The 26,531-nt window shown below is 40.9% G+C and overlaps 1 protein-coding gene across 1 annotated transcript; it reads right to left on the minus strand.

Moving 5' to 3' along the window:
* Positions 1–193: 193 nt before the first annotated feature.
* LOC143943363 (olfactory receptor 5P68-like) lies at positions 194–19,472 on the minus strand. Its single transcript, XM_077465091.1, has 2 exons — positions 19,079–19,472; positions 194–4,828 (listed from the first exon to the last, which is right to left on the minus strand). The coding sequence occupies exon 2, from the start codon at positions 4,802–4,804 to the stop codon at positions 3,887–3,889; it is 918 nt and encodes a 305-aa protein (XP_077321217.1). The 5' UTR covers positions 4,805–4,828; positions 19,079–19,472; the 3' UTR covers positions 194–3,886.
* Between the last annotated feature and the right edge of the window lie 7,059 nt (positions 19,473–26,531).

Below are 26,531 nucleotides of genomic sequence, written 5' to 3' on the forward strand. Positions count from 1 at the left end.
AGTGCCCAGTATTGAAGTGGTTAAAAAAAAACACCCATCTGATATATGTTTTACAAATGCAAAAAACTCCAGGCTTCCTCCTCTCCTTACATCTCTATAAAGCCTTTGACACCCTATCATGGAAGTACTTGTGATTTGTACTATCCCACTGGGGTTTTGGATAGTGGATTCAAGCCTTGTATTGCCCCCCCCCCCCCCCACTTCAGTGCAATATGCAGGGTTTTTCTCCTTCCCTTTCTCGATCTTCAGAGGTACAAGACACCGATGCCCCCTGTTCCCAGCTCTCATCACCCTAGAGCTAGAACCTCTGGTGATAGCCCTACAGGCTGATCAGAATGTCTCGGGCATCCCTTGCGCGGGCCACAAATATAAGATTAAGTTATTTACGGATGAAGCTGGATGATTGACTTTGACCAACCCACTTACCGCCCTTCCCAATCTGCAGTGCACTCTGTCATGTTTCTTATCGATTTTGGGCCCGCACAATAACTTAGATAAAACGGTCGCCCTTAATGTTGCCTTACCTCCTCAACTGGTTACTCGCTTACAGCCCCACTTTCACTTCCACTGGGCATCCTCCCACATTGACTACCTTGGTATTAGGTTGATCTCCTCTCATTCCTCTCTTTTCACATCTATTATCCATTACTTTGCTTCACTTAGTCTTGGCAGTTCCCACACTTGTCCTGTATAGATAGGCTGGATTAATTCCGTAAAAATTACTATTATTACATTACAAAAATTACATTATTATGACCAAACTTATATTATTTTCACACTCTCCCACTACAGGTTCCATTACACTTTTTGCACCTGCTCGAGAATAGAATTTACTGGTTCATTTGGGCTAACAAACACCCTAGGACCCCCCCAATTATCTCTGCTTCATGTCTCAATAGATGTTCCCCTGTGGGAACTTTTAGAATTGCCCAACTGCGCTCCTGTCACTATGCAATCCCTTCTCTGGCTCCCCCATAACCTTCGCCCACCATTATTAAGTCCGCACGTCTGGGATTCGTTACTCTGCTCCACCAGCTTAATGTCGCCCTTTTCCCCTAGGCTTAGACCAACCACAAACCTTCTCCTGGTGGGTTGCTAATGGGTTCTACATCTGACACTTTCTAACTGCCAGTTGATTCCCAATGCAGTCCCACGACATACCAGAGGTGGAATTCTTCCACTATCTCCAACTGCAACATTGGCTCCATTCACTGCATAGAATCTCCCTGTACCCATTTCAAAAAATCTAATTTGAACACACCTGCCTACATTCTCCAGGATCCCCAGGCCTCATTTCAGCCCTCTATGCTTCTTTGAATAACCGCTCATAACCTATAACCCTCTCATCTATGTAGCTCAGTGGGAACGAGGCTTGGCAACTGAGATAGACTTGGCAGATTGGAGCCGAGTCTGGTCTTCTGTGGCCAAATACTCATTTAACACAGCCACTTTGGAGATGGCTTATGAGGTGCTTCTACGTTGGTATTGGGTCCCTGCCCGTATTGCCCACGGAGAGCAAGCAAGGCCCATAAAGACATGACCTCAATCCGATAGAACACCTTTGGAATGAATTAGAATGCAGACTGCAAGGCAGGCCTTCTCTACAACACCATTTGTTGGGGAAATATAAAATTTAACGACCCTAAAATAATCAAACACATACAAGCATGCAAGTGCCAGTTTCCTCAGAAGACTTTGAGCTTATTATTATGGTCATTGAACATTGACTGGACCCACAAAAAAATGGAAAGAAAGTTAATACATATTGTTCTGGTTGGAATCAAGACAAAAACATTACAGTTGTAAGGAGGCAATTCTAACTGTAAAACCACTATGGTAATTTATGCAGTATATGTGGTCCTTCTGTTCTCTATGGGGCTGTTGGATGAAAATGGACTGCCTGTCTGTTTATATCGAGCTGTCATCCGATCCGCAGGATGGATGATGAACGTATCCCCATCCGTCTGTTTTTAGTGGACTGGATCGGATGCCAGTGGGTGTCAGCGGACACATGTCTGCTGACATCCATCGTTCCATAGAGAACAATGGGTGGCCCGATCAGGTCCTCCTGAAAAACAGACAGGCTGCAATCAGTTCTTCACACCACTTGGACATTGTGACTTTTTTTTTTTACTGTTTTTATGCATGATATTTTGTTTCATTTTTGTTTCCAAGCTAGATTGCTTTGGTTCGCTGTATATCACCATTCACCATTGTAAGGCCCCTTCCACACAGAGCAGATCCATTTAGCGGATTCCGCCAGCTCAGCGGGAGATTGCTTCATTGATTTCCACTGAGCCAGTAGATGACAGGTCTATTTCTGCTCACTGAGCAGGGGAGGAGCCAGTCAGAGTGCCACTGATTCCTATGGAGAGATTGGGTGAAAACGGACAGCATGTCCATTTTTATCAGATCTCATCCGATCCAACAAGACGTATGGGGAACGTATCACCGTATGTCTGTTTTTAGTGGATAAGATAGTAGACGGGTGTCAGCGGACACATCTCCGCTGACATCCATCTCCCTATAGGAGTCAATGGATGGCCGGCTTGGATCCGCCTGGAAAATGGACAGGCGGATCTGAGTCAGCTTGTCGTCTGTAAGGGGCCTAAGTCTCATATTACAGCTTGTCCACAGCCCTAATCTTCACATTCTCAGCAGGTGAGGCAAATGGCTTATTAATTGCATCCAACAAATGTATGATAGAAAATACAAACTAGCATGACAGTAGGCATTTACATTTTTTCCATCCATGTTAGCTAGGAAAAGATCTAAACAGGGAATAGATGTTGGAGAGGGAATATATGATATGGAATAGAATGGGCATGAAGTCAAAGCTCTTCATGGGCTATAGTGCCCAAAAAAGCCAGATAACTGGTATCTAAGCATTTGTTCCATTAACAAATCCTTATTCACAGCTTGGTCTGGGTTAATTTAGACTCCATTAATTTATCTTTCGTTTTAGTACTTATTGATTTTTTGGTTGATATATTTGCCTTAAGTTTCACAATGCAAAGAGATTTATTTCTGTTCAAATTGTCTCAACAACCTTCCTACGTGGCACCCTTCCACCCTCTGGGATAGTTGCCACATAGGCTGCAATCATTTGTTAAGAAACTGATTACACCATTTTTGGTATAATCTTTGCTAGACGTTCAATTTGTTTCGTTCCCAGTTTGTTTTTTAACAAATTTCGACAGATTCATTAATTTGGAAATATCTGAATTAACGAAAACCCATTTAACAAATTTTTCCGAATATTCATAAATTTGAATATTCGTAAGTTCGTAAATATTCTAAGTTTCAAAAACCCAAAAATTTAAAAATCTGAAATAATAACTAACTAATAATAACTTAACTATTACTAACAATTAAATTATAGGTATTGACATTTTCTTTCAAATTTGGCTGTTAGTGAATGTAACGAATACAAATTTATTTGAAGTTACCTGAAAATAGGAATGCCATATCTAAACAAATGGAATGCTACAAATTGATAATAATAAATAACAATAATAAAAAGTGTAGTATTATTAATATTATTATTATTATTAATATTATTATTAATAATAATAAATAATTTGTTTTGTTCCATTTGTTTAGATGTGGCATTCGTTATTTTGGATTATTTTGGATAATACGTAACTTCAGATAAATTTGAATTTCTTATGTTCAGCCAAGTTGCAAAAGGAAATTCAAATACCTATAATTTAATAGTTAGCTAGTTAGTATTCTTTCAAATTTTTGAATTTACTTTCTTATTTTCGGATTTTCAATTTTACGAATTTGCTTATTTACGAATTGCGATCATAACAAATGATCCGAAAAATGAAAACAAAAAACGAATGAAACTAAAACAAATAATTTTTTTCGGCAGTGCACATGTCTAAAATTTGCTACTAAACAATCTGTAGAAAGCTGTTTTGACGTCACTGTTTCTTAAGGTATAAATGAATGGATTTAATGTTGGTGTGAACACTACGTAAACAAGAGCAAAATATTTCTGATATTGGCTACCACTTGGTTGGAGGTACACAATAATACATGTCACGAAGAAGAGACTGGCTACAGTGAGATGAGATGTGCATGTGAGAAATGCTTTATGCATGCCCTCTTCACTTTTAATTTTTGAGACTGTAATGATGATATGAGTGTAGATGTATAGGATGATGATGAAGGGTATAAGTATGACAAAAACAGCTGCCACGTTTGTAACCAAATTACTTAAAAAAGGGTCTGAACATGACAAATTATGCAGCGGGGCCATATCACAAAAAAAAAGATCAAGCTCGTTGGGACCGCAAAATTCAAGACAGGCTGTGAATAAGGTGGTGATACCAGCAAGGACAAATCCAGCAACCCACGGAAGTATTGCAAGCGTTACTTTTATTTGGCTCATGATGCTGGTATAAAGCAAGGGGCTGTGTATAGCCAAGTGTCTATCATAAGCCATAACTGTAAGGATATAGCATTCTATTATTCCAGTTGAATTACCAACATACAATTGTGCAAAGCAACCTATGAAGGAAATCACATGTTTAGATGTAATTAGAATATCTAAAAGTTTTGGGACAATAACTGAAACGAATATGACTTCCAAAATAGCAAAATCACTGATAAAAAAATACATCGGTTTATGAAGAGAAGAGCTTCTCGTAACTAGGAAAATAATCATCAGATTTCCAGCAAGGCATGTATTGTACATTATTAGAACTAAAACAAAAAGCAAAAACTGGAAGTGCTGGAGATTTGTGAAAGCCAATAGTATAAATTCTTTTACATTGGTTGAGTTATCTTGCTTCATTTGGTATTTCAGGCAAACCTGTATCTGACATAAAAAGAAATTATTATAATAAATAAATAATTATAAATTAGTAAGAGGTCAAGAAAACAATTATATATATATATATATATATATATATATATATATATATATATATATATATATATATATATATATATAATACTGTGTATTATAATATCCAAAATCCATAAACAATCCCTAAATCTTCAGGTCAAATGCAAAAATCTTACATAGATAGATAAAGATAAAAAACACATTTTATATAATGGTTACAGTCCAAAAAGTCCACACTTGTATAATAATGCGTGAATTTACACATTAATTGACACTCCGAACACCCAATGTAAAGAGCAATATTGTGATTCCTTCACCAAATAGGTCTTTCCCACAAGATAATCAAAGATTGGGGGGGGGGGGCGCACCCTAAAAACTGCATTAAGGTTACGGAAACATAGAAGGGCAGGGGGAATGGGAGTACCAGATTTGCATGACTACTACACTGCCACACTGTTAGACCAGCTTAGGTTCTGGTTTATACAACCATATTGCAATCCATGGTGTACCTTAGAACAATCTTCTGTACCAATAGGCAACATACAATCAGTTTTCTTAGCCATACCATATCCCCCAGCATTAGCACAGGCATGGACCACCCTATGCTATCAGCCTCCATACTAGAATGGAAACACTTTTTACAAGATGGCAACCAATCAGCCAAACAGCCAAAGGTCCCACTTAATGTGGGAACGCTCAAATTTATTAATACCAGTATAGCAACTCACAAATGGGAAGCGAAAGGGATCAAGGAAGTCCATCCTTAGGGAAGGTAAACTCATCTCCTATGAAGAATTAGCTTCCAAATGTACCCTTCCAAAAGGGGAGTTCCTAACGTATGCCCAACTGAAATCCACCTTACCACCCAACCTAGCTCAGAAATAAAGATTTCCCATGAAGCTTGGAATTTTTGGACATCTCTAAACCCCCCAAAAAAGGGCATTTCCCTTTTCTGCAACTGCATGCATGACAAACTCACCTTCAAATTATCCAATCCCCTGGTCAAATGGGCAACAGAGCTAAATGTTACTATGCCAGAACACCAATGGCAAAAAGCAATAGTGCACAACCTGTCTGTTTCTAAATGTGCTACATAGTGGGAAATAGCACAGAAACTCCACCTCAGATGGTACTTTACGCCATACATGATGACCAAATTTAAGTCCGAGCAATCTAACCAATGCTGCCGTAAATGTGGCCTAATAGGTAAACTATCTCACATGTTGTGGTTCTGCCCTAACTCATGCAGCTACTGGAACTCAGTGTTCAAACTCATAGCGAACCTAACTGGGTTCATAACCAGACCCAGCTTCAAGCTGGAAATACTAAGTATTGGAATAGAAAAATTTCCATTTAAACTTAAACATGTGGTTATGCACATACTTTTTTGCCATACGATTGATACTCATGAGGTAATGGAAATCTAACATAGCCCCGAATGTTGGGGAAGTAATTAAGCTTACTTACTTCTGAGACATACTCCCTGGAACGAATAATGGCATACAAACACAATGGCCTGGCTAAATTCTACCAGCAATGGTCTCCCCGGAGAGAACTTTACAAAGAGACATGAATCAAACCACATACAGTTTTCATGCATAAAGAGCATATAAATCACAAGTCCTCAGAAGAGATAGTTGGGTGTCTTCCTTAACCACCTCCCCCTTTTTTTCCCAGTCCTTCCTTATTCTTTTTTTCTTCTTTCTTTCTCCAACACATACTTTATTGTTTATCAACAAATATATGTGGTAGTTTTCCAAAATATCATCTACAGAACCATATACAATCCTTAAAGTTGATTTTATATATATATATATATATATATATATATATATATATATATATATATATATATATATATATATATATATATATTAGGGCTGTTACTGACAAAAATTTTCGTGTTCGATTAATCATTTTTTTGATTTTTAATTTTGATTAATTATAACGCACATACAGATCCAACTACTTTTAGCTGATCTCCTTGCATTGCAACTCTGCATTAGTCAGTGGTAAATGTGGTATACACTATATAAAATCACCCGACTCTAGTTAGTTTCCACAATCCATGACTTAACTTCACAGTTCACACAAATACGTTTTAAATTCAAACTGTAGCACTGACGTAAGTAATTTTTTCTTCCACAGTAGCGTGACAATCCCTCCACCTCCGGTCTAACTAATCACTCTCACCTTATAGCATGGACCCCTGTGCAAACAGCTCATGAAAGCTGGTATCAAAAGGGTTAATACGGACCATAAACTTCTCTCACATCTCCTTAGATCTCAGCAACGATACCAGGTCATGGGTAGAAAGAAAAGATCTAAGTACTCACCGCTGAAGTATAAGATTACATTTTTTTGTTCAAACACAAACTACTCACATAAAGATGATAAAAAACAGCATGTAAAGCCAACAATCAGTCATGCAACACTGTACCCATATGAAATTTTTGTCCTTTTTTTCACACAAATAGAGCTTTCTTTTGGTGGAATTTAATCACCTCGCGGTTTTATATTTTTTGTGCTATAAAAGAAAAAAGACCGAAAAATCTGTAAAAAAGTTAAATTTTCTTCATTTCTGTTATAAAATTTAGCAGATAGTAATAGTAATTTTTGGCCAAAATTTATACAACTACATATCTTTGGTAAAAATAAGTACAAATTGGTGGATATTATTTGGTCTTTGTGAAAGTTTATAGAGTCCACAAGCTATGGTGTCAATATCTGCAAATTGATCATACCTGAAGTACTGACGGTCTATTTCAATTCTTGAGACCCTAACATGCCATAAAATTACAAATACCCCCCAAATGACCCCTCTTTGGAAAGAAGACATTTAGTAAGAGGCATGATGAGTTTTTTGAAGTTGTCATTTTTTCCCACAATTCTTTGCAAAATCAAGATTTTTTTCCTTTTTTTTTTCCACAAAATTGTCATATTATCAGTTTATTTCTCACACACAGCATATGCATACCACAAATTACACCGCAAAACACATTCTGCTATTACTCCCGAGTACGGTGATACCACATGTGTGAGATTTTTACACAGCGTGGCCACATACAGAGGCCCAACATTCAGGGAGCGCCATCAGGCGTTCTGGAGCACCCAGGCAAATTCTGACATTTCTCTCCTACATGTAAAAATCATCATTTATTTGCTGTAAAATTACATAGAACGCCAAAACATTATATTTTTTTTTAGCAAAGACCCTACAGAATACAATGGTGGTCGTTGCAAATTTTTAGCTCACACGGTATTTGCGTAGCAATTTTTCGAACGTGTTTTTATGGGGAAAAAAACTGTTTTGTGCTTAAAAAAAATAAATTAAAGTTAGCCCAATTTTTGCATAAAGTGAAAGTTGAAGTTATGCTGAGTAAATAGATACCTAACATGTCACTCTTCAAAATTGCACATGCCCGTGGAATGGCGCCAAACGTCGCTACTTAAAAATCCCCATAGGCGACGCTTTAATTTTTTTTTACTGGTTACATGTTTTGAGTTATAGAGGAGGTCTAGAGCTAGAATTATTGCTCTTGCTCTAACGTTCACGGCGATACCTCACATGTGTGGTTTGAACACCATTTTCAGATGTGGGCGGGGCTTACGTATGCGCTCGCTTCTGCATGCGAACACATGGGGGCAGGGGCGCTTTAAATTTTTTTTTTTTATTGTTCATTTTACTTTATTTATTTTTGTTTGACATTTTTTTCCCCAAAAATAAATTTCTGATCACTTTTATTACTATTACAAGGAATGTAAACATCCCTTATAATAGGAATATGGGATGACAGGTCCTCTTTACAGTGAGATCTGGGGGTCAATAAGACCCCACATCTCACCTCTAGGCTGGGAAGCCTGAAATAAAAAATAAAAAAAAAATAAAAAGATTCTGGCTTTGATCGTATTGGCGAGTTGGTAGAAGCACCGGAGGGCGGCGAGGGGAGGGTGGCGTCTATGGCTGGGTATTGCAGGGTATCCCCGAGTATAGCTGGGTATCTCCGTGTATGGCTGGGTATAGCAGGGTATCTCCAAGTTTGGCTGGGTATGGCAATTTATGGCAGGGTATTGCAGAGTATTGGCGGGGTATTGCAGAGTATTGGCGGGTATTGCAGAGTATTGGCGGGGTATTGAAGAGTATTGGCGGGGTATTGAAGAGTATTGGCGGGGTATTGAAGAGTATTGGCGGGGTATTGAAGAGTATTGGCGGGGTATTGGCGGGGTATTGCAGAGTATTGGCGGGGTATTGCAGAGTATTAGCTGGCATTGCAGAGTATTGCCAGGGTATGGAGGGGTTAAATTCGGTGAGCAGCGATGTGGGCACTGCAGATGCAGCCCACAGCGCTGCCGACACCGATCTCTTTCCCCTCCGCTGTACCGATCGGTACAGAGAGGAGGAGGGAGGAACCGGCCTCATAACATGAAGCCGGTTTGTTTACAAGTGATCACTCCGTCATTTGACGGAGCGATCACGTGATAAACGGCCGTGATGAGCGGTCGTTTACCGTGATCCGTGATGCGCCGGCTCCACTGGACCCGGCGGTCACGGATGCTCTCATGTGCGCTCCCCAGGGGGCGCGTGAGAGCAGAATTCTGGGAGACCGTTAGAGTCAAACAACCGCCCTGAAGCGGTTAATTGGCTATGGGCGGTTGTTAAGTGGTTAAAATCACTGCTCCTGAAAAAACTGTCATTTTTAAAACTTTTTTTTTCATTGATACATGTCCCCTGGGACAGGATCCAGGTCCCAAAACACTTTTTAGTACAGTAACTTGCATATTCGCCTTTAAAATTAGCACTTTAGATTTTGAACATTCGACTCCCATAGATTTTAATAGGGTTCTAAAGTTCACACAAAGTTTAGGTCTGTTCGCAGGTTCTGGTGTTGTTTGGCTCATCCTTACCGGATACCCAAGCTGATGGTAGCTTTATGACACTAATGATAGAAGTCCCCAACCCTAGGACTGGTGGAGTTGACAATCCCATCACTATGACAGTTTGTCGGGCGTGGACTGAAAGTGATATACAAAAGGCCACGGAACATATAAAACACCCAAAACTTGGGCCAGGAGAATTTGCTCAAAATATCAGAAATTTGAGAGACAGTTATAGATTAAACTAAATAGAAGTAAAGCGAGCATTGAAAAGAATTTTGGTATCAGGTTGGGATATCAGCGCTAGCAAAAGACCAGAAGATAGCAGAGGAGCCCGGGAGAAGAGAGCGGGAGAATATTCAAAGAGAGAGCGGAGAAGTCGGAAAAGACCACTGAAGTCAGAAGAGACCCCGGAGCTGACTAATAAATTACTTTAAAAACCTGTGTAGTGTTTTATTTTTGACACTTTTTTTCCAGGTGAACGGGTAGGGGTATGATGTACCCCATACTCATGCACATAGGGTGGGGGCCAGGATCTGGGGGCCCCCTTATTAATGGGGGCTCCCAAATTACGATAAGCCCCTCACCTGCAGACCATGACAACCAAAAGCCAGGGTTGTCGGGAAGAGGCCCTTGTCCTCATTAACACGGGGACAAGGTGCTTTGGGTTTAGGGGGGAGCAGCGCCACCCTGCCCCGAAGCACCTATCTCCATGTGAGGGCATGCGGCCTGATATGGTTCAGGAGGGGGGCTCTCGCTCGTCCCCACCCCCTTTCCTGTCCGGCCGGGCTGCCTGCTCGGATAAGGGTTTGGTATGGATTTTGGGGGGACCCCATGCCGTTTTTTCAGCGAAGGTGGTTCCCCTTAAAATCACTACAAGACCGAAGAGTCTGGTATCGTCCGAGAGGGGAACACCACACCAATCTTTTTTTTTTCATTTTGGCAGGGGGGGGGGGGGGGGGGGGTTCCCCTTCATCCTCAGCACACACCACAAGTTGGATCATGATGTTCCGACTTCTGGTGCGACTTCTATTCAAATCAATGGATCCCCATAGGGAACCATTTATTTTGAATAGAGGCAGAGAAACACCGAACAACGCTTAACACTCATTTAACACCTTTTACCGGTGTCTGGCATTTCCAGTACTGCTCTTAAATGCGATTTTAGGGCGTTCAGAAAACAGCCCATAAACTCCATTGCTGATAAACGTCCAAAAACATCCATGAACACATAGGATAACATAGAGTGGAGTTCATGAGAAAACACCCAAACTCCAAAAAACAGCCGTTTATGAGCTCAAGTGCGCATGGAGCCTTAGACCCCTTTCACATGATCTGTCCAATCGAGTCTGCCTGTCCGTTTTCTCAAGCGGACCCAATTGGATCCTCCATATACCTCTATGGTGGACTTGTGTCTGTTTGCACCTGCCTATCTCCAATTAGATTTGCTAATACAAATCAGAAGGGGAACCATCTTATTCTGTCTGGGCAGATCGGAGGGCCCATAGAGTAGGGTGGGCTGTGTCCTTGCCCTCTCACCATGTGTAGAACAGACACAGACCTGTCGTGCCTGCTCTGCTCATTAAAGCGGAGTTCCAGCCCCTCCTAAAAATTGTAATTCAGCAGCTACAAATACTGTAGCTGCTGACTTTTACTATTAGGGCACTTAATTGTCTGTCCAGGTGTCCAGCGGTGTCCTCACCTAAGCTGATTCTTGGGGGCTGGCGCCACCATCTCAGCTAAGGAAAGCCTTGAGGCTTCACAGTCGGTTTTCCTATATATACGGATGGTCAGCCTGGGTCCCATCAGCTATGATTAAGCACCCACTGGCGGTGTGAACCACATTAGCTATCTTGTTCCCTACCTCTGTGACTGTATGGATTTTATTGGACTTATAAATAAAGATGTTGCATCGGAGTGCAGCCGCTCAGCCTTCTTTTGTTCTTTGACAGACGGTTTTGTACTGCTCATGCATGATTTGTGTTGTGTTCTGTAAAAGGGCCGGCTACGGGGAGAAGGGGGGACGAACTTCCATCTCACTTCACTGAACTCAACCAGAAGTTAGAGTGGGTACCTGTCAAAGCCAGGTACGCCTTCCCCCCTCCAAAAGGTGGCAGAAGTGGCAGCAGAAAGAGGGAGGAGGCAGACAAGCAGAGCTTCCCCTTTTGGGTAGAGTTCCGCTTTAAGGCCTGCTACTGGTTACCCAAGTCGCTTAAGTGGCACTCGCTCTTCAAAAGGCTGGGCACCCTTGTGTTAATACATGCACAAAATTCCATGCGTGTTCGGAATAAAGCAGAAGAGCCGCACTGTCTATTGAACTTAATTTTTCTTGGCTCGTCGTACGTGTTGTATGTCACTGCATTCTTGACATTTGGAATGTCCGACAAGGTTTGTGTGACCATGTGTATGCAAGACAAGTTCCAAGCCAACATCTGTCAGAAAATAAACATGTATTTGTTGTTGGAATGTGCGATTGTGTGTACGCAGCATTATTGTTAAAAGTGTTAATATAAGAAGTGTTATACAGTAAATTAAATATGTATGCCTATTAAAAGGTAAGCATGCAAAGTCTGGCACATACATTTTTAACAGCTTATAAAGCTCTAGTGAGGAAGCGCATCTGTGCATTCTCAGAAGAAGTGGGCAATATATTTACATGCAAGTCCTATGTAATAATTACAGGTAACTCCTTAGTAGATGTTCTACTACTGTCAGGGCCAGACTAGCCTCCCAGGATACCGGGAGATTTCCATTTAGCCCGTCTGCCCTGGGGCCGCTTTGAGTTGCTACAGTGCTCCCCTCACTCCTGCTCCTGTGTGTAACGGAGCTGGCTTGGTTCTGTGTTTGGCGGCAACGCTGTAACACGGTCTCGCCCCCTTAGACCGGCTCATGTGATAGTAGATAAAATCAGTGTTCCACCTATCACACGGGCTGCTCTAGGGGGACGGGACCATGTTACAGCGCTGCCGCCGAACACAGATCCAGCCAGCTCCGTGATCCACAGGAGGAGATGCCCGCCCGTACAGCCCGCCCTGTGTGCGTGGATAGGAGGATCAGCGTGGGGGGGGGGCGCATATAGAGGAAATTAGCTTTCTATATTCCTCCATGCAGCTGCTGAATGCTTGCAGGAGGGAGAGGGGGAGAATCAAGCATTCAGCGGCGGCATGGAGGAATATAGAAAGCCAATTTCCTCTATATGCGCCCCCCCCCCACGCTGATCCTCCTATCCACGCACACAGGGCGGGCTGTACGGGCGGGCATCTCCTGCCAATCCTCCTATTCAACTTCTTTTTACTGGCCACCCCCCAGTTCTCCTTGTGCCCCCTGGCTCGCCCTACCATGCTCTCCTCCCCACCACACTCTCCAGCCCCCCCACAGTTCTCTCCAACCCGTTCTTTCTGCCCCCCCTGCTCTCCAGCTCTCCCCATCCTTCTCTAGCCACCATCCCAGTGCTCTTCACTCCTCCCAGTGCTCTCCACAACTGTTCTTTCTCCCCCCAGTGCCCTGCAGCTCTCCCCATCATTCTCCAGCCATCACTCCAGTGCTCTCCAGCCCCCCATTCTCCCCACCCCTGTTATTTCTGGCCCCCCAGTGCTCTCAAATTTCACCCAATCGCTCTCCAGACCCCCCCCCAGTGCTCTCTGCCCCCTCGTGCTCTCCACCCCTGTTCTTTTTGGCTCCCCAGGACTCTCCACTCCCCACCCCTGTACTCTCCACTCCTCCTGCATTTTGCCCCACCCATGTGCTCTCCAACCCCACCAGTGCTCTCCAGTCCCCTGTGCTTTCCAACCCTGTTCTTTCTGGCATCCACTGGTGCTCTCAATCCCCCCCCCCCATTGCTCTCCGTTACCCCCGCTTCTTTTTGTACCCTCCAGTACTCTCCAGCCCCCGTGCTCTCCACCCCTGTTTTTCTGCCCCCCTAGTGCTCTTTGCCACCCCACAGCTCTCAGCCTCCCGTGCTCTCCACCCCTGTTCTTTTTGCCCCCCCAGTGCTCTCAAGTTCCCCCCCAGAACTCTCCGCTCCCCACCCCTGTGATCTCCACTGCCCCTGCTCTTTGCCCCCTCCCATGTTCTCTCCAACCCCGCCAGTACTTTCTGCTCCCCCTTCTCTCCAGCTCCCAGCCAATGCTCTCCACTTCTCCAGGACCAGAAGACAGGCTGACTGGGACCGGAAAATGAGGATGGCTGAAGGTGCAGGAGGCCAGGGACCACTCCATCTCAAAGCAAACAGATTCTCTGGAAGCAGCACTGTCCCCATCTAAAACAAGAACAGACCCTGCTTGCTGCTGGCCATCATGGACATCCTGCTGGCATGCAAGTTACTGTACCGAGCATCAACAACACACCTTCGCACAGACAGGGACTACAGACTGGGACATGGGGCACAGGAGGGACTGCAATGATGAGCACAGTGAGGCTGCATTGATGGGCACAGTGAGGCTGCATTGATGGGCACAGTGAGGCTGCAATGATGTGCACAGTGAGGCTGCAATGGTAGGCACAGTGAGGCTGCAATGATGGGAACAGTGAGGCTGCATTTGATGGGCACTGGTGAGGCTGCATTTGATGGGCACTGTTGAGGCTGCATTTGATAGCCACTGATGAGGCTGCATTTGATTGCCACTGATGAGGCTGCATTTGATTGCCACTGATGAGGCGGCATTGAGCTCTTGTATCATGTCTGCAGTCTCTGACCATCTCCCGTATCATGTCTGCAGTCTCTGAGGGAGTCTGGAGAGGAGTCAAGAGTGGGAGCACCACCGGGATGAGGGTCATGGGAGAGGTCAGATATGTGTGGACTGTGGAGAGGAGACTATAGGATAAAACCAGAGCCACTGAGCTGGAGTCGACTGACTGAGCCCTGCACGGTGCAACTGAGAGGAGGTCAGTGGCAGCGCCGCCAGGCCAGTCTGAGGGGGGTCACTGATCTAAGGGGGAATTGAATACGATAATGTAAGGGGGCACTGATATAAAGGTTTCCCGTAACCCCCCCTCACCTTAGTGTATTCTTTCTGCGGAAAGTGCCTCCCCCCCACGTTCAGAGTTCTTGGGGTCCCCCTTGATTGACCACTTACCACTTTTAACTGGAACTTGTATATATATATATATATATATATATATATATATATATATATATATATATATATATATATATATATATATACACACACACACACACACACACACACACACACACACACACACACACACACACACACACACACACACACACACACACACCTATGTGATTTCATATCTGTCTTATCTATATATAATACACTCTTCAAATGTGCTTTAAAAAGTATGGTTTTCCCTTTCATGAACAAGAAAATAATGACGTTATGCTGCTGCGCTGGTATAATAATGTTGTGGGGCTGGTATGAAATTTTTTCCAGGGCTGTATTTTATTCCCAGTCCGGCCCTGACTATTGTTATTCCATTCTACTACTGTTATTCAATATTTCTAAGTTTATACAGTACATGTACAGTATATACTGTATGTATGGCAGGCAATCTTTTTTAGACCCCATATATATTTTTTAAGCTGTGTTTCTGTCCACATCCAGATCAGTAATTAAAAGGGCTTTGGTTGTATGCCCCAGCGCATGAACCTCCTCCCCCTCAAAAAAGAGAGTTTATTGCCAGGACAAAACATATCACAGGGCTGTGTCATCTACACAGTGCCAGCTAGTAACACTATGGTGAGTACTGTATCCATTGCATTGGTCATCATTAGCAATGAAAGCTAACCATCCCTGCATTGGTGGATAGTGGCAGTGAAAGTTGACCCCCCCCCCCCTTCCCCCTCAACTTTGGTAGTTATGGCAGGGGCAAAAGTTAACTGCGCTAATTGGTGACCACTTACTCACATGCTCCCATGCCTTTCTCTATCTAGGCTTTCTTTCTCTCTTTCTTTCTTTGAATTCTGGGTGCTGGATCACAGAGAGTGTACCCATGCCTGGCACCCAGCGGCCACTCTGCTGGTGAACTGGTGCCCAGCAGCTTGCATGCCACACACAGAAGGGCTGCTTGTTGGACACCAAGGATCTAGGCTGATCAATTACAGAATTGTGTTGTACCTGGTGTTGGTTTTTTGTAGTCAAAAGCATGAACAATGCATTTCCAATGTTCATTTAAACATGTCTATTAACAAGCAGTGGTGGCACTAGAGTTGGTGTCACCTGGTACGGTAAAACATGGTGTCACCCCCCTGGTATTATGCAGCCTAGTGTGTCAGTGTGGCTCTCCCCCTTAACCTGCCACAATGGATGGAGCCGGGATGGGTTTGGGGGGATGGATGGAGCCGGGATGGAATTGGGGTGGTGGATAGAGCTGGAATTGGATTGGATTGGGGGTGGATAGACCTGTGATGGAATCAGGGTGGTAGATGGAGCCGGGATGGGATCAGGGTGGTGGATGGAGTCAAGATGGGATCAGGGTGGAGGATGGAGCCAGGATAGGGTCAGGGTGGATGATAGAGCCGGGATGGGATTGGGGTGTTGGATGGAGCTGGGATTAGATTTGGGTAGGTGGATGGAGCCAGGATGGGATTGGGGGGGGGGTGGATGCAGTAAGGATGGGATTGTGGGGATTGATGGAGCTGGGATGGGATCTTTGATTTGGGGGGATTAGAGGATATGTGCTAGGGGGTGCTTTGGTAGGGGAGTGGAATTGCGCTGGGAGGTTAAACTTCAAATCCCCCCCCCCCCCCGCCTTCTACTGCTAAGTCATTTCTAACCCAAAACAAAGCACCCCCTAGTACATATCCTCAATCCCCCGCCTCCCAAAAATTACTCTGTTACCTGCCAATGCCCCCCAATCACCATGCCCCCTCCTCTGCAATAGGCTTAAAGGAAAAGAGATTACGCCTAGAGGAAAAGAGATTACGCCTAGAGAAAAAGAGATTTCATCTCCAAATACAGAAAGTTTTGTTTACAGAGAGAGTTGTGAAAATGTGGAATAGACTCCCTCCAGAGGTGGTTATGGCCAGCTCAGTAAATTGCTTTCAGAAAGGCCTGGATTCTTTCCTAAATGTACATAATATAACTGGGTACTGACATTTATAGGTAACGTTGATCCAGGGAAAATTTGATTGCCTCTTGGGGGTAAGGAAGGATTTTTTTCCCCTGCTGTAGCAAATTGAATCATGCTTTGCTAGGGTTTTTCACCTTCCCCTGGATCAGCTGTGGGTATAGAATTGGGTATATGGGATTGTTTGATATTATTATTGTATTTATTTTTATGATTGAACTAAATGGACTTGTGACTTTTTTCAACCTGACTAACTATGTAACTGTGTTATTACATACCTCGCCCCCGGGCAGGTGCTGTAGTGTGGTGTCCCTCTTCCTCGGCTCTTCCTCCCAGCCTGTGTACTTGAAATGTCAGAGCCAAGGAGGAGATGGCTTAGTCCAGTCTGCAGTGAGTGCATACGGCAGGGAGAGAGATTAGTTGCGGTGTGTGGGAAGTTTGGCCCCCAGGCACCTCTGTCTCTTCCACACTCCCTCCTCCCCCACTATGCCCACACATTGCATGCAGCTGAAGAGATCCCAGAAGGGAAGGAGGGAGCTACGGCATCACACTGCCAGTCTGAGCCTGGTGTCACCCTCTCGTGGGTGTCATCCAGGTGGGGGCCGCACCCCCTAGGGACTGCACTGTTAACAAGCAAGTTTGAGTCTCCATTGCATGCTATGATGTTTTAAAACTTTTGTGTTATTTTCATTTGTTGTTCAGAAACATTTCATGCATGATCCCATATTCCAAATCCATAGCAGACTGTTATTTCTGATATCTGAGTCAAAATTCTGGGTGCCCAGAAAACACACATTGACACAACTCAATTGTGGTCCTCTAGAATATTTGTACCAAACTATTTTCCTACAGAAAGGTCTCTGATGGTTACTGATGGTAGATGTTACATTAAACTAATGGAATTTTTGCATACTATACCTTACAATCTATAACAGACTATTATTCTTAAGTGTCTGATATGTATTCTGATTGGTCCATGATGCAAACCATATCAATACCCGATCTTTATCCATGGTAAGGGTCTGTTACGGAGGTAAGGGGGCAAACACCCCCCCCCCCAAAAAAAATGGCATAAGTTCCCTCCATGTTGAGGGCATGTGGAGCTTTCTTGTCCCCCAAGCTGCATGCTCTGATAAGGGTCAGGTATAGATTTTAGGGGGCCCTCATGCTTTTTTAAATTTTTGTAGGGTCCCTCTTAATCTCCATACCAGACCCTTTGGGGTTGATTGTCCTAAATTGCAGAGTGCACTATCTGGTGCAACCAAAAGCTTAATTGCCAAAGCTTAATTTAACGAGCTGAAGTTAGAAGCTGATTGGCCAGCATGCACAGCTGCACCAGTTTTTGCACTCTCCAGTTTTTGAAAACTACCCAAAGGGTCTGGTATAAAATTAGGGGGGGGTTGTATGCCATTTTTGTTTTGTTTGTTTTTTTGCATGAGGTCTGCACTAAAACCCATACCAGACCCAAATGTTTATTCAAATTTCAATTTACATGCTATTGGCTCTCTGCTGCTTATTTTTTACTGCTCCCAGCCTGGTTAGACTGCTGCAGATACTGTATATCTCTACATATTAGGGACTTTTTCTGATTATCTTTATAGTTCTTTTGGAGCTCATCATATAGCCTCTTGTTCTGCTGGACAAGATCTTATTTCAAAGCTCCAAGACCTCACATGATTTCACAGTTAGACATCGCTTTCCTAGCAAAGCATACACGGGTGAAGAAAATTCAGGATTAATAAGCAATATTAAAATATATGCACTAAAAAAAAAAAAAAAAAATAGAAACACTTTTTTCCATTAAATTTTTTTAGTCTAGACCAGCCTTTCTCAAACTTTCAACTCTGGGAAACCCTTCAAATAATTTTATAGCCTCAATGAACTTCTGGTAATATGTGGGAAGAATTAGCCTTAAGCATGTGGTCATTGGGAAGATTCCCCTTCTTACAAATAGCTAAAAAGATTACTAGTGTCAGTAGTCAATTATTTGAGAAGCAGAAATCGCTCATTCCCAAAGAACCCCATAGCAACCTCTGAGGGTACCCTATGGTTCCATGGTATCCTGGATGAGAAAGGCTAGATGAAATATAAAACAACGAAATATGTCCAAAATACCACACTTTCCTTTAATTTATCTGAATTATGCTCTTCTATCGAGTACAAATCCTTCCCGCTTGAAACGCTATGGGGAAATTGAGAAAAAAAGTCCATGCTGCAGAATATTTTGGAGGTGGTTTCGAACTCATTTCTTAGTAAATAAATATCTTCTAGAGACGAATTCATACAGATTTATGCAAGATTATATACACATACCTGATTAAAATGCCAAAGATTTGGGGGCACAATTTTTCATTTCATTTGGGTCCACTCTGGTCAGAAGTCATGCAGTCTATTTCCAACACTTTTGCTTTGCTGACCATTGGTAATGCAAATGTGAGCAGTGTGGACGTGGTTGATAACTTTATTCAGACAAAATATTTGACCATTTCTTGCACAATAACTGCTTATTTGTTTTTCCACAGTAATCACTATGGAACAGTTTGTGGAAAAGGTATGTTGCTGTTTTTCTTATGCTGGTATGTTCATGTTCTTTTTTTTTTTGTTTGTTTTTTTGATTTTGCAAAAAGTAAAATAATAAAAAGTACTAATAAAAAAGTACTATATCTTGAACAGATTGCTGAGGAACCTCATGGCTCCTCTTATAAATATACTGTAAATTCACATTAAGTTCAAATTCTTTTTATACATTCAGATTCTGTCCCCTAGTGGGAAGTCGTTACCTTGACACTTTATTGTTGCAACTTGGGATTTAGAAACAACATTTATTCAGATGTAATAAACAAACATTTCTTAAATTTAAAATAGGCACTCAATTACATTGTATTTTTCTAAAACATTTGTAAGTTTGAAAAATGTATCTAAAAATTTTTCTATTTTGGATAGTGCATGCATTTTTCTTTTTGGATGCTAATGTAACAGAGGGCCTATTTATGCATTATGCAGTCATATTGCCCCTTTAACCGCTTCAGCCCCAGAAAATTTTACCCCCTTCCTGACCAGAGCACTTTTTGAGATTCGGCACTGCGTTGTTTTATCTGACAATTGCGCTGTCATGCGACATTGTACCCAAACAAAATTGACGTCCTTTTTTTCACACAAATAGAGCTTTCTTTTGGTGGTATTTGATCATCTCTGTGGTATTTATTTTTTGCACTATAAACAAAAAAAGAGCGTCAATTTTGCTAAAATAAATACCCCCCAAAAATATACAATTTTTTTTTTCTCCTCAGTTTAGGTTGATACGTATTCTTCTACATATTTTTGATAAAACAAATCGCAATAAGCATATATTGATTGGTTTGTGCAAACCTTATAGCGTCTACAAAATAGGGGATAGTTTTATAGCATTTTTATTTCTTTTTCTTACTAGTAATGGCAGCGATCTGCGATTTTTATCATGACTACGAAATTTATGGCAGACACATTGGACAATTGTGACACATTTTTGGGACCATTGGCATTAATACAGCGATCAGTGCTATAAAAATGCACTGATTACTGTAAAAATGTCACTGGCAGTGAAGGGGATAACACTATGGGGCAATCCAGGGGTTAACTGTGTTCCCTAATTTGTGTTCTAACTGAACGGGGGAGGGGACTGACTAGGGAAGATGACAGATCGCTGTTCATACTATGTTTGAACAGATGATTTGTCACTTCTCCCCTCAGAGAACCTGATCTCTGTATTTACACACAGAGATTCTAGTTCTCGCTGTGTTACGTGCGATCACGGGAGCCCGGCGATCATCAAGACCACCGGGCACTCACATTGGTTCTGGGGGAGTGCGCCTCAGGTGGCATGAGCGTGACCCTAGTGGCAACCTTTGGAACCGACGTAACATAACGGTGATTTGCCTGCCTGTGCCATTCTGCTGCAGTACAACTGCAGAGGTTGGTTGGCAAGCAGTTAAACAAGACCACTGACATAAATAAGTACATTTACCTATCTCCTTACTGCCTCTCCTTTTCCTTTTGTCATATTTATGGTGCCTGTCTGCTGCCTTGCCCTCACTCTTGCACTGATATTTTGAAATCCTTTATGGGGTAAGCCAACAATATAGTCCTAGTGTGCATGTGCAAGATGGAGCACATGACATTATACAGTTTATCTCATTTGCCATAGGACATTACATTCAGCTATTTAAAAAAAAAATCTTCCCCATAGGCTTTTTTTGTAACAGATGAATGTAATGTTGTATGGAGCATGAGTAAGATAAGCTGCATTACATCACAGGCTCCATCTTACATGCCCAGTACAACCATACTGCAAGATTCAAAGTGGATTCCAAAGGGTGCCCTATGCCACTTATTTAAATGTGAGCACATATAGTAGGGGTGTGGGGATTTGCTGTTAAGTAGAACATACTACACTTTATATTTTTTTTGTTTTTTTTTAAAGATCTCCACCTGTAGAAGAAGGGATCGGCATCAGAATTGGGACCCCACCATAGGACGAAAAGAACAAGAGGCATTTGGAACTTGTACTCAGAAATACCCATGGGGTATGACCTCATATACTACTCAATACCAATAAAGTGCATATAGCATATATACAACATGTGTTTAAATGAATAGAGGTGTGTATCTATCACAGGGTGGTGTCTGTGGATACACTAAAAAAATTTATCAAATGCCACGTCCTGGTTATCACTTTACAGATATAAACACTTTTTAGGAAATAGGGAATTGGGGATAAAAAATAAAAAATGCAAATAAGAGAACCTTCACATAAAAGACCTCAAAAGAAAAAATGTGGGTTCAATTGGACTTTTTAGGCATAAAAGGAGTTGTAGAGACAACCGATATATTCAAGAGAAATTATCTCTATTTATTATCAAAACAGATTATGTATAAAATATAAACAATCAAAATTTAAAATACAAACAAAAAAGTTTTTTCACCTTATAAAGGCACATTTAAGTCCTAATTGATATCCTATCAAAGATAGTATAATCCACTCAAAATTTCCAAAAAGGAAAAAAGAAATACACATTTATATAAATATAAAGTAGAGGATATCAGGTATACAGTCGAAACTTAAATATGTTCTGGTGCTCTGTTTTGATAATAAATAGAGATAATTTCTCTTGAATATATCGGTTGTCTCTACAACTCCTTTTATGCCTAAAAAGTCCAATTGAACCCACATTTTTTCTTTTGAGGTCTTTTATGTGAAGGTTCTCTTATTTGCATTTTTTATTTTTTATCCCCAATTCCCTATTTCCTAAAAAGTGTTTATATCTGTAAAATATATACAACATGGTCTGTAAGTGATGGTTCTATATGCATAATATTGCAAGCTCTCATGAGATCTCTCAGATTAGGTATGAGATCTCTGACAGCTGGGTCAGAGCCAAATATCACACAGCTTCTCTGGAACACTACTGTGGGGAGCATCTCTTCAATAGCTACAGCTTCAGCTACCACAGAACTCTCATTCCAGACGGGTGGCCCTGTGCTCTTGGGCCTGGGTTCCCTCCACCTGTTGCCTGTATTACCAGAGCTACCTTGAACTTCAATAAGAAGAATTCTGTCCATACTTGCAGGTAGCTGTGTTCTGAACTGTAATAAATAAAATAGTGATTCCCATCTTGATTCTCTGTTATTATGGAGTCTTTTAAAGACTTTTCCATACAGCCACATATTACTTTTTTTAATCAATAGTTTTTATTAAAGTTTACATTTTTATCAAGACAAATGACAGAAATTATGACTAAATAACAGATCAGTTACAGTATTTAGATACATAGATAATAGTATCCAAAAATAATAAAAAATATAATATAAAGAAAACCATATCAATTATCTCAATTATAATAGGGATAATAAAGATATCGGGAGGTTATTAATACATCCATTGTGGAGACAATACACAAAAGTAATATAAATATTAACTTCATATATTTATATACTGCCAATTCAAGTAATTCAAAGATGATGAACCTAAATATATTCCCGAACACCCCTATGGGTGCTAAACTGTGTTCGGGTTTCATAAATGTAATCACTTCTTTTATGGAAGGAGGATCAGGATTTTTCCAGTTCCTCGTTATACTGATCCTGGCTGACAGCAAAATATGTGTAAACACATTTCTAACCTGGATAGGATATCGATCAAGATCAATGGATAATAGAGCAAGTGAGGGATTTGGAGGAATGACTGTTTTGGTAATTTCAGACATAACTTGAAAGATTTGTTCCCAATACTTCCCAAGTTTAGGGCATGTCCAAAATGTATGCAACATATCACCTTTTTTGCCGCACAATCTCCAACATTTGTCGTCAAATGTGCCGTTGAATTTAGATATTTTCTCAGGAGTAAGATACCAGCGTTGAGTTAATTTAATGGATACTTCCCATAATGTAGAGCAGCATGTGGCTTTATATGTAGTGTTACAAGCTTTTTCCCATTGGTCAACTGTATAGGTGTATCCTAAGTCTTCTTCCCATCTAATTAAAGGGATAGTCTTTGTAAACACACTTTTTTGTTGAAGAAGATTATAGAAAAGAGATATCCCTTTTTGTTGATGTATGGGGATCTTAAGGAAGGACCAAGCCGATTGGGGAACATTATAGGTCCATGATGGGAGGTTGGAAATGCAATTCTTAGTTCGGATGTACAGGAATAAATCTGAATTTGGCAATTAAAATTTCTTTTGAAGTGTAGAAAATGGTTTGATCACCCCATTATTATAGATAGATATTTAATTCCATTCTCTATCCATGGTGTAAATGAGGTTGTCTTCATGAAATGATGTAGATTATTTAGCGGAATTTGGACTTTGGTAGGAAGAGGGTGTGAGGAAGTTAGATGCAGAAAGGTATCTTGGCTCCAAGTGCCATGGAAGGAATCCATATTGATAGATTATTTCCTGGGATCTTAGCAGTTTCCATCTTCCCCCAAATTGTAGATGGAGGAGATAGAAACCATTCCTTAGACTGTGTAAGAACCAAGGCTAAATAATAATCTTGGAAATCCACATACCCTGTTCCCCCAGCTTGACGTTTCTTCACTAAGTTTGAATGAGCAAATCTAGATTTTTGACCCTGCCAGATGAATCTAGAAAACAGAGTCTGAAGGGATTGGAAATATTTTAACGGAATTGGAATCGGGAGAGTTCTAAAAAAGTATAAAATTTGTGGAAGGTGAAGCATTTTAAATGCTGCCGAACGTCCCATCCATGAAAATTCATGGGATGCTAGTTTAGTGAGATTTTCTTGTAATGCATTACGAAGTGGAATATAATTATATTGGAACAGTGTTTTACATAAATTTGATAATTGAATACCCAAATATTTAATTGTACTTTCAATCCATGTATAAGGGAATTTTAATTTAAGATGTTTAGTAGTATTTTCATCTATCCCCAAGTTCAATATACAAGATTTATTTGCATTAAGCCTGTAATAAGAAACTTTGCTGAACATATTTAGTGTTTCCTGAATTTCCGGTAAGGATTTCACAGGATCAGTAATCATAAGAACAACATCATCTGCAAAAAGGTTGATTTTATGTTCTTGTTCAGCAATGGTAATTCCTAGAATTTTTTTGTTGGACCTAATACTCTCAGCTAGGGGTTCAATAACAAGGTTAAAAATTAGGGGGGATAAGGGGCATCCTTGTCGTGTACCATTTGTTATTGGGAATGGAGGTGATAAAGAATCCGTAGTATACACTCGAGCCGAGGGGACAGAGTACAGGGCTAATATTGCTTTGTTGATTTGACCTGTTAAGCCAAATTTAGTCAGAACTGATGACAGTTATCCCCAATGAACTCTATCAAACGCTTTTTCAGCATCAAGCGACAGAAACAGGGATGGCGATTTGGTGAGTTCTACATGGTGTATTATATTTATCATTCTTCAAGTAGCATCCGATGCTTGTCTTCCTTTGGTGAAACCCGATTGATCTCTATGGATAAGAGAGGGTAACAAACTATCTAGTCTTTTGGCTATAAGTTCCGCATACATTTTAACATCTAAATTAAGTAAGGAAATTGGTCTAAAATTTTTAGGTGAAGATGGTTCCTTATCTGGTTTTGGAAGAGTTACAACAAGAGCATTCAGCATTTCATTGGGAAATGATGAAGAATTGGCTGCTAAATTATAAATGTCACATAGTATAGGCGCTAGAGTACTTTGAAATGTTTTTAAATATTCCCCTGTAAAGCCGTCTGGACCAGGTGATTTCAAGTTAGAAAGAATACGGATAGTTTGTAGAATTTCAGGGATAGTAAAGGGAGAATTGAGAAATTCTAATTGTTGTGGGGAAATAGATGGAAGTTTGACACTCTCCAAAAAGGTGTCAATCTCCTCCTGAGAAGGTTGATGGGTATCGCCATCGTTCTTAATGTTATATAAATCATTATAATATGAACTAAATGCTTCAGCTATTGAAGAAGGCTTAAGCAATTTTTCATTAGTGTGAGGATGGTAGAGGAATGGAATTTTAGTCTTAGATCGATAACCTTTAATGCGTAATGCCATTGTTTTCCCTGCTTTGTTCCCTGTTGCATAAGTGGTAGCTCTGAATTTTTTATAGGATTTCTCATGTGTCTCTAGAAGTAGGGTTATGAATTCATTACGTAACTGGAAAATTTGTGTTTTAATGAAAGGAGAAGGATCATTTTTATTGTGTTCCTGGGCTTTGGCTATCTCCTTAGTAAGTTCATCCATTTTCTGAGTTCTCTTTCTTTTAGCTTTAGAACCTAATTGCATAAACACCCCTCTCATAACAGCTTTATGAGCATTCCATAATATCATTGGGTCAGATATAGATGTCAAATTAAATGAAAATAATTCAGTAAGGTGTTGTTGGAGTGTTGTGGAGTAATTTTCATTTTGGAGAATATAGTTATTAGCTCTCCATATATATGAATTTGGTTGGGATGATGTGGTTGTTATAGACATGCTAATGGGAGCGTGACCACGTGGCCGTATGTATATGGGAGGATGAAATCTTGTCAAGCAGCCATTTATCTGTCAAGAATAAGTCAATTCTGGAGTAGGTATTGTGCCGTGGTGACAAATATGTGTAATCCCTTGCATTAGCATGTCCACATCTCCACACATCAAATAAGTCGTTTGAAATTATGAACTCATCAAGGGGAGAAGCACAGCGTTTGGACTTAGCAGAAGAATCCATATCATTGTTTGGAATCAAATTGAAATCTCCACATATCAGGAGGTGTCCTTTTTGAACTTTCTTCACCTCCTCTATAGTTTTTTTTATGAAATGCATTTGCCTCATATTCGGAGCATAAATAGATACAAGGGTGTATTGAATATTGTTAATGGTACAAATCAAAAAAACATAGCGACCTTCAGGGTCAGTAATACAATTATCTAATTGAAATGTAATAGTATCTCTAATAGCTATTAACACCCCTCTTTGTTTTTTGGAGAATTTTGTTTGAAAAATATGAGGAAAATGTTTATGTTGACATTTGGGAGATGCATCTTTAGCAAAATGTGTCTCTTGAACACATATGTCACAATTAAAGAATAAGGCAGACCTCCACATAGAGGTTCGCTTCGCTGGGTGATTCAGTCCCCTTGCATTTAGGGACAATATTTTGAAAGACATATTAATATATATCAAAATTAGATGTTACTATAATTCTATATATTCCTAAAAGAATATTCTCTCGTTTCTATAACGCTTAAACTAAATATCTAAGTATTTGTTATATGATCAGTTCACAGT

This window comes from Lithobates pipiens, unplaced genomic scaffold (genome assembly GCF_037356315.1).
Source record: "Lithobates pipiens isolate NorthernLeopardFrog02 unplaced genomic scaffold, aLitPip1_a1.2 Scaffold_30, whole genome shotgun sequence".
Taxonomy (NCBI): domain Eukaryota; kingdom Metazoa; phylum Chordata; class Amphibia; order Anura; family Ranidae; genus Lithobates; species Lithobates pipiens.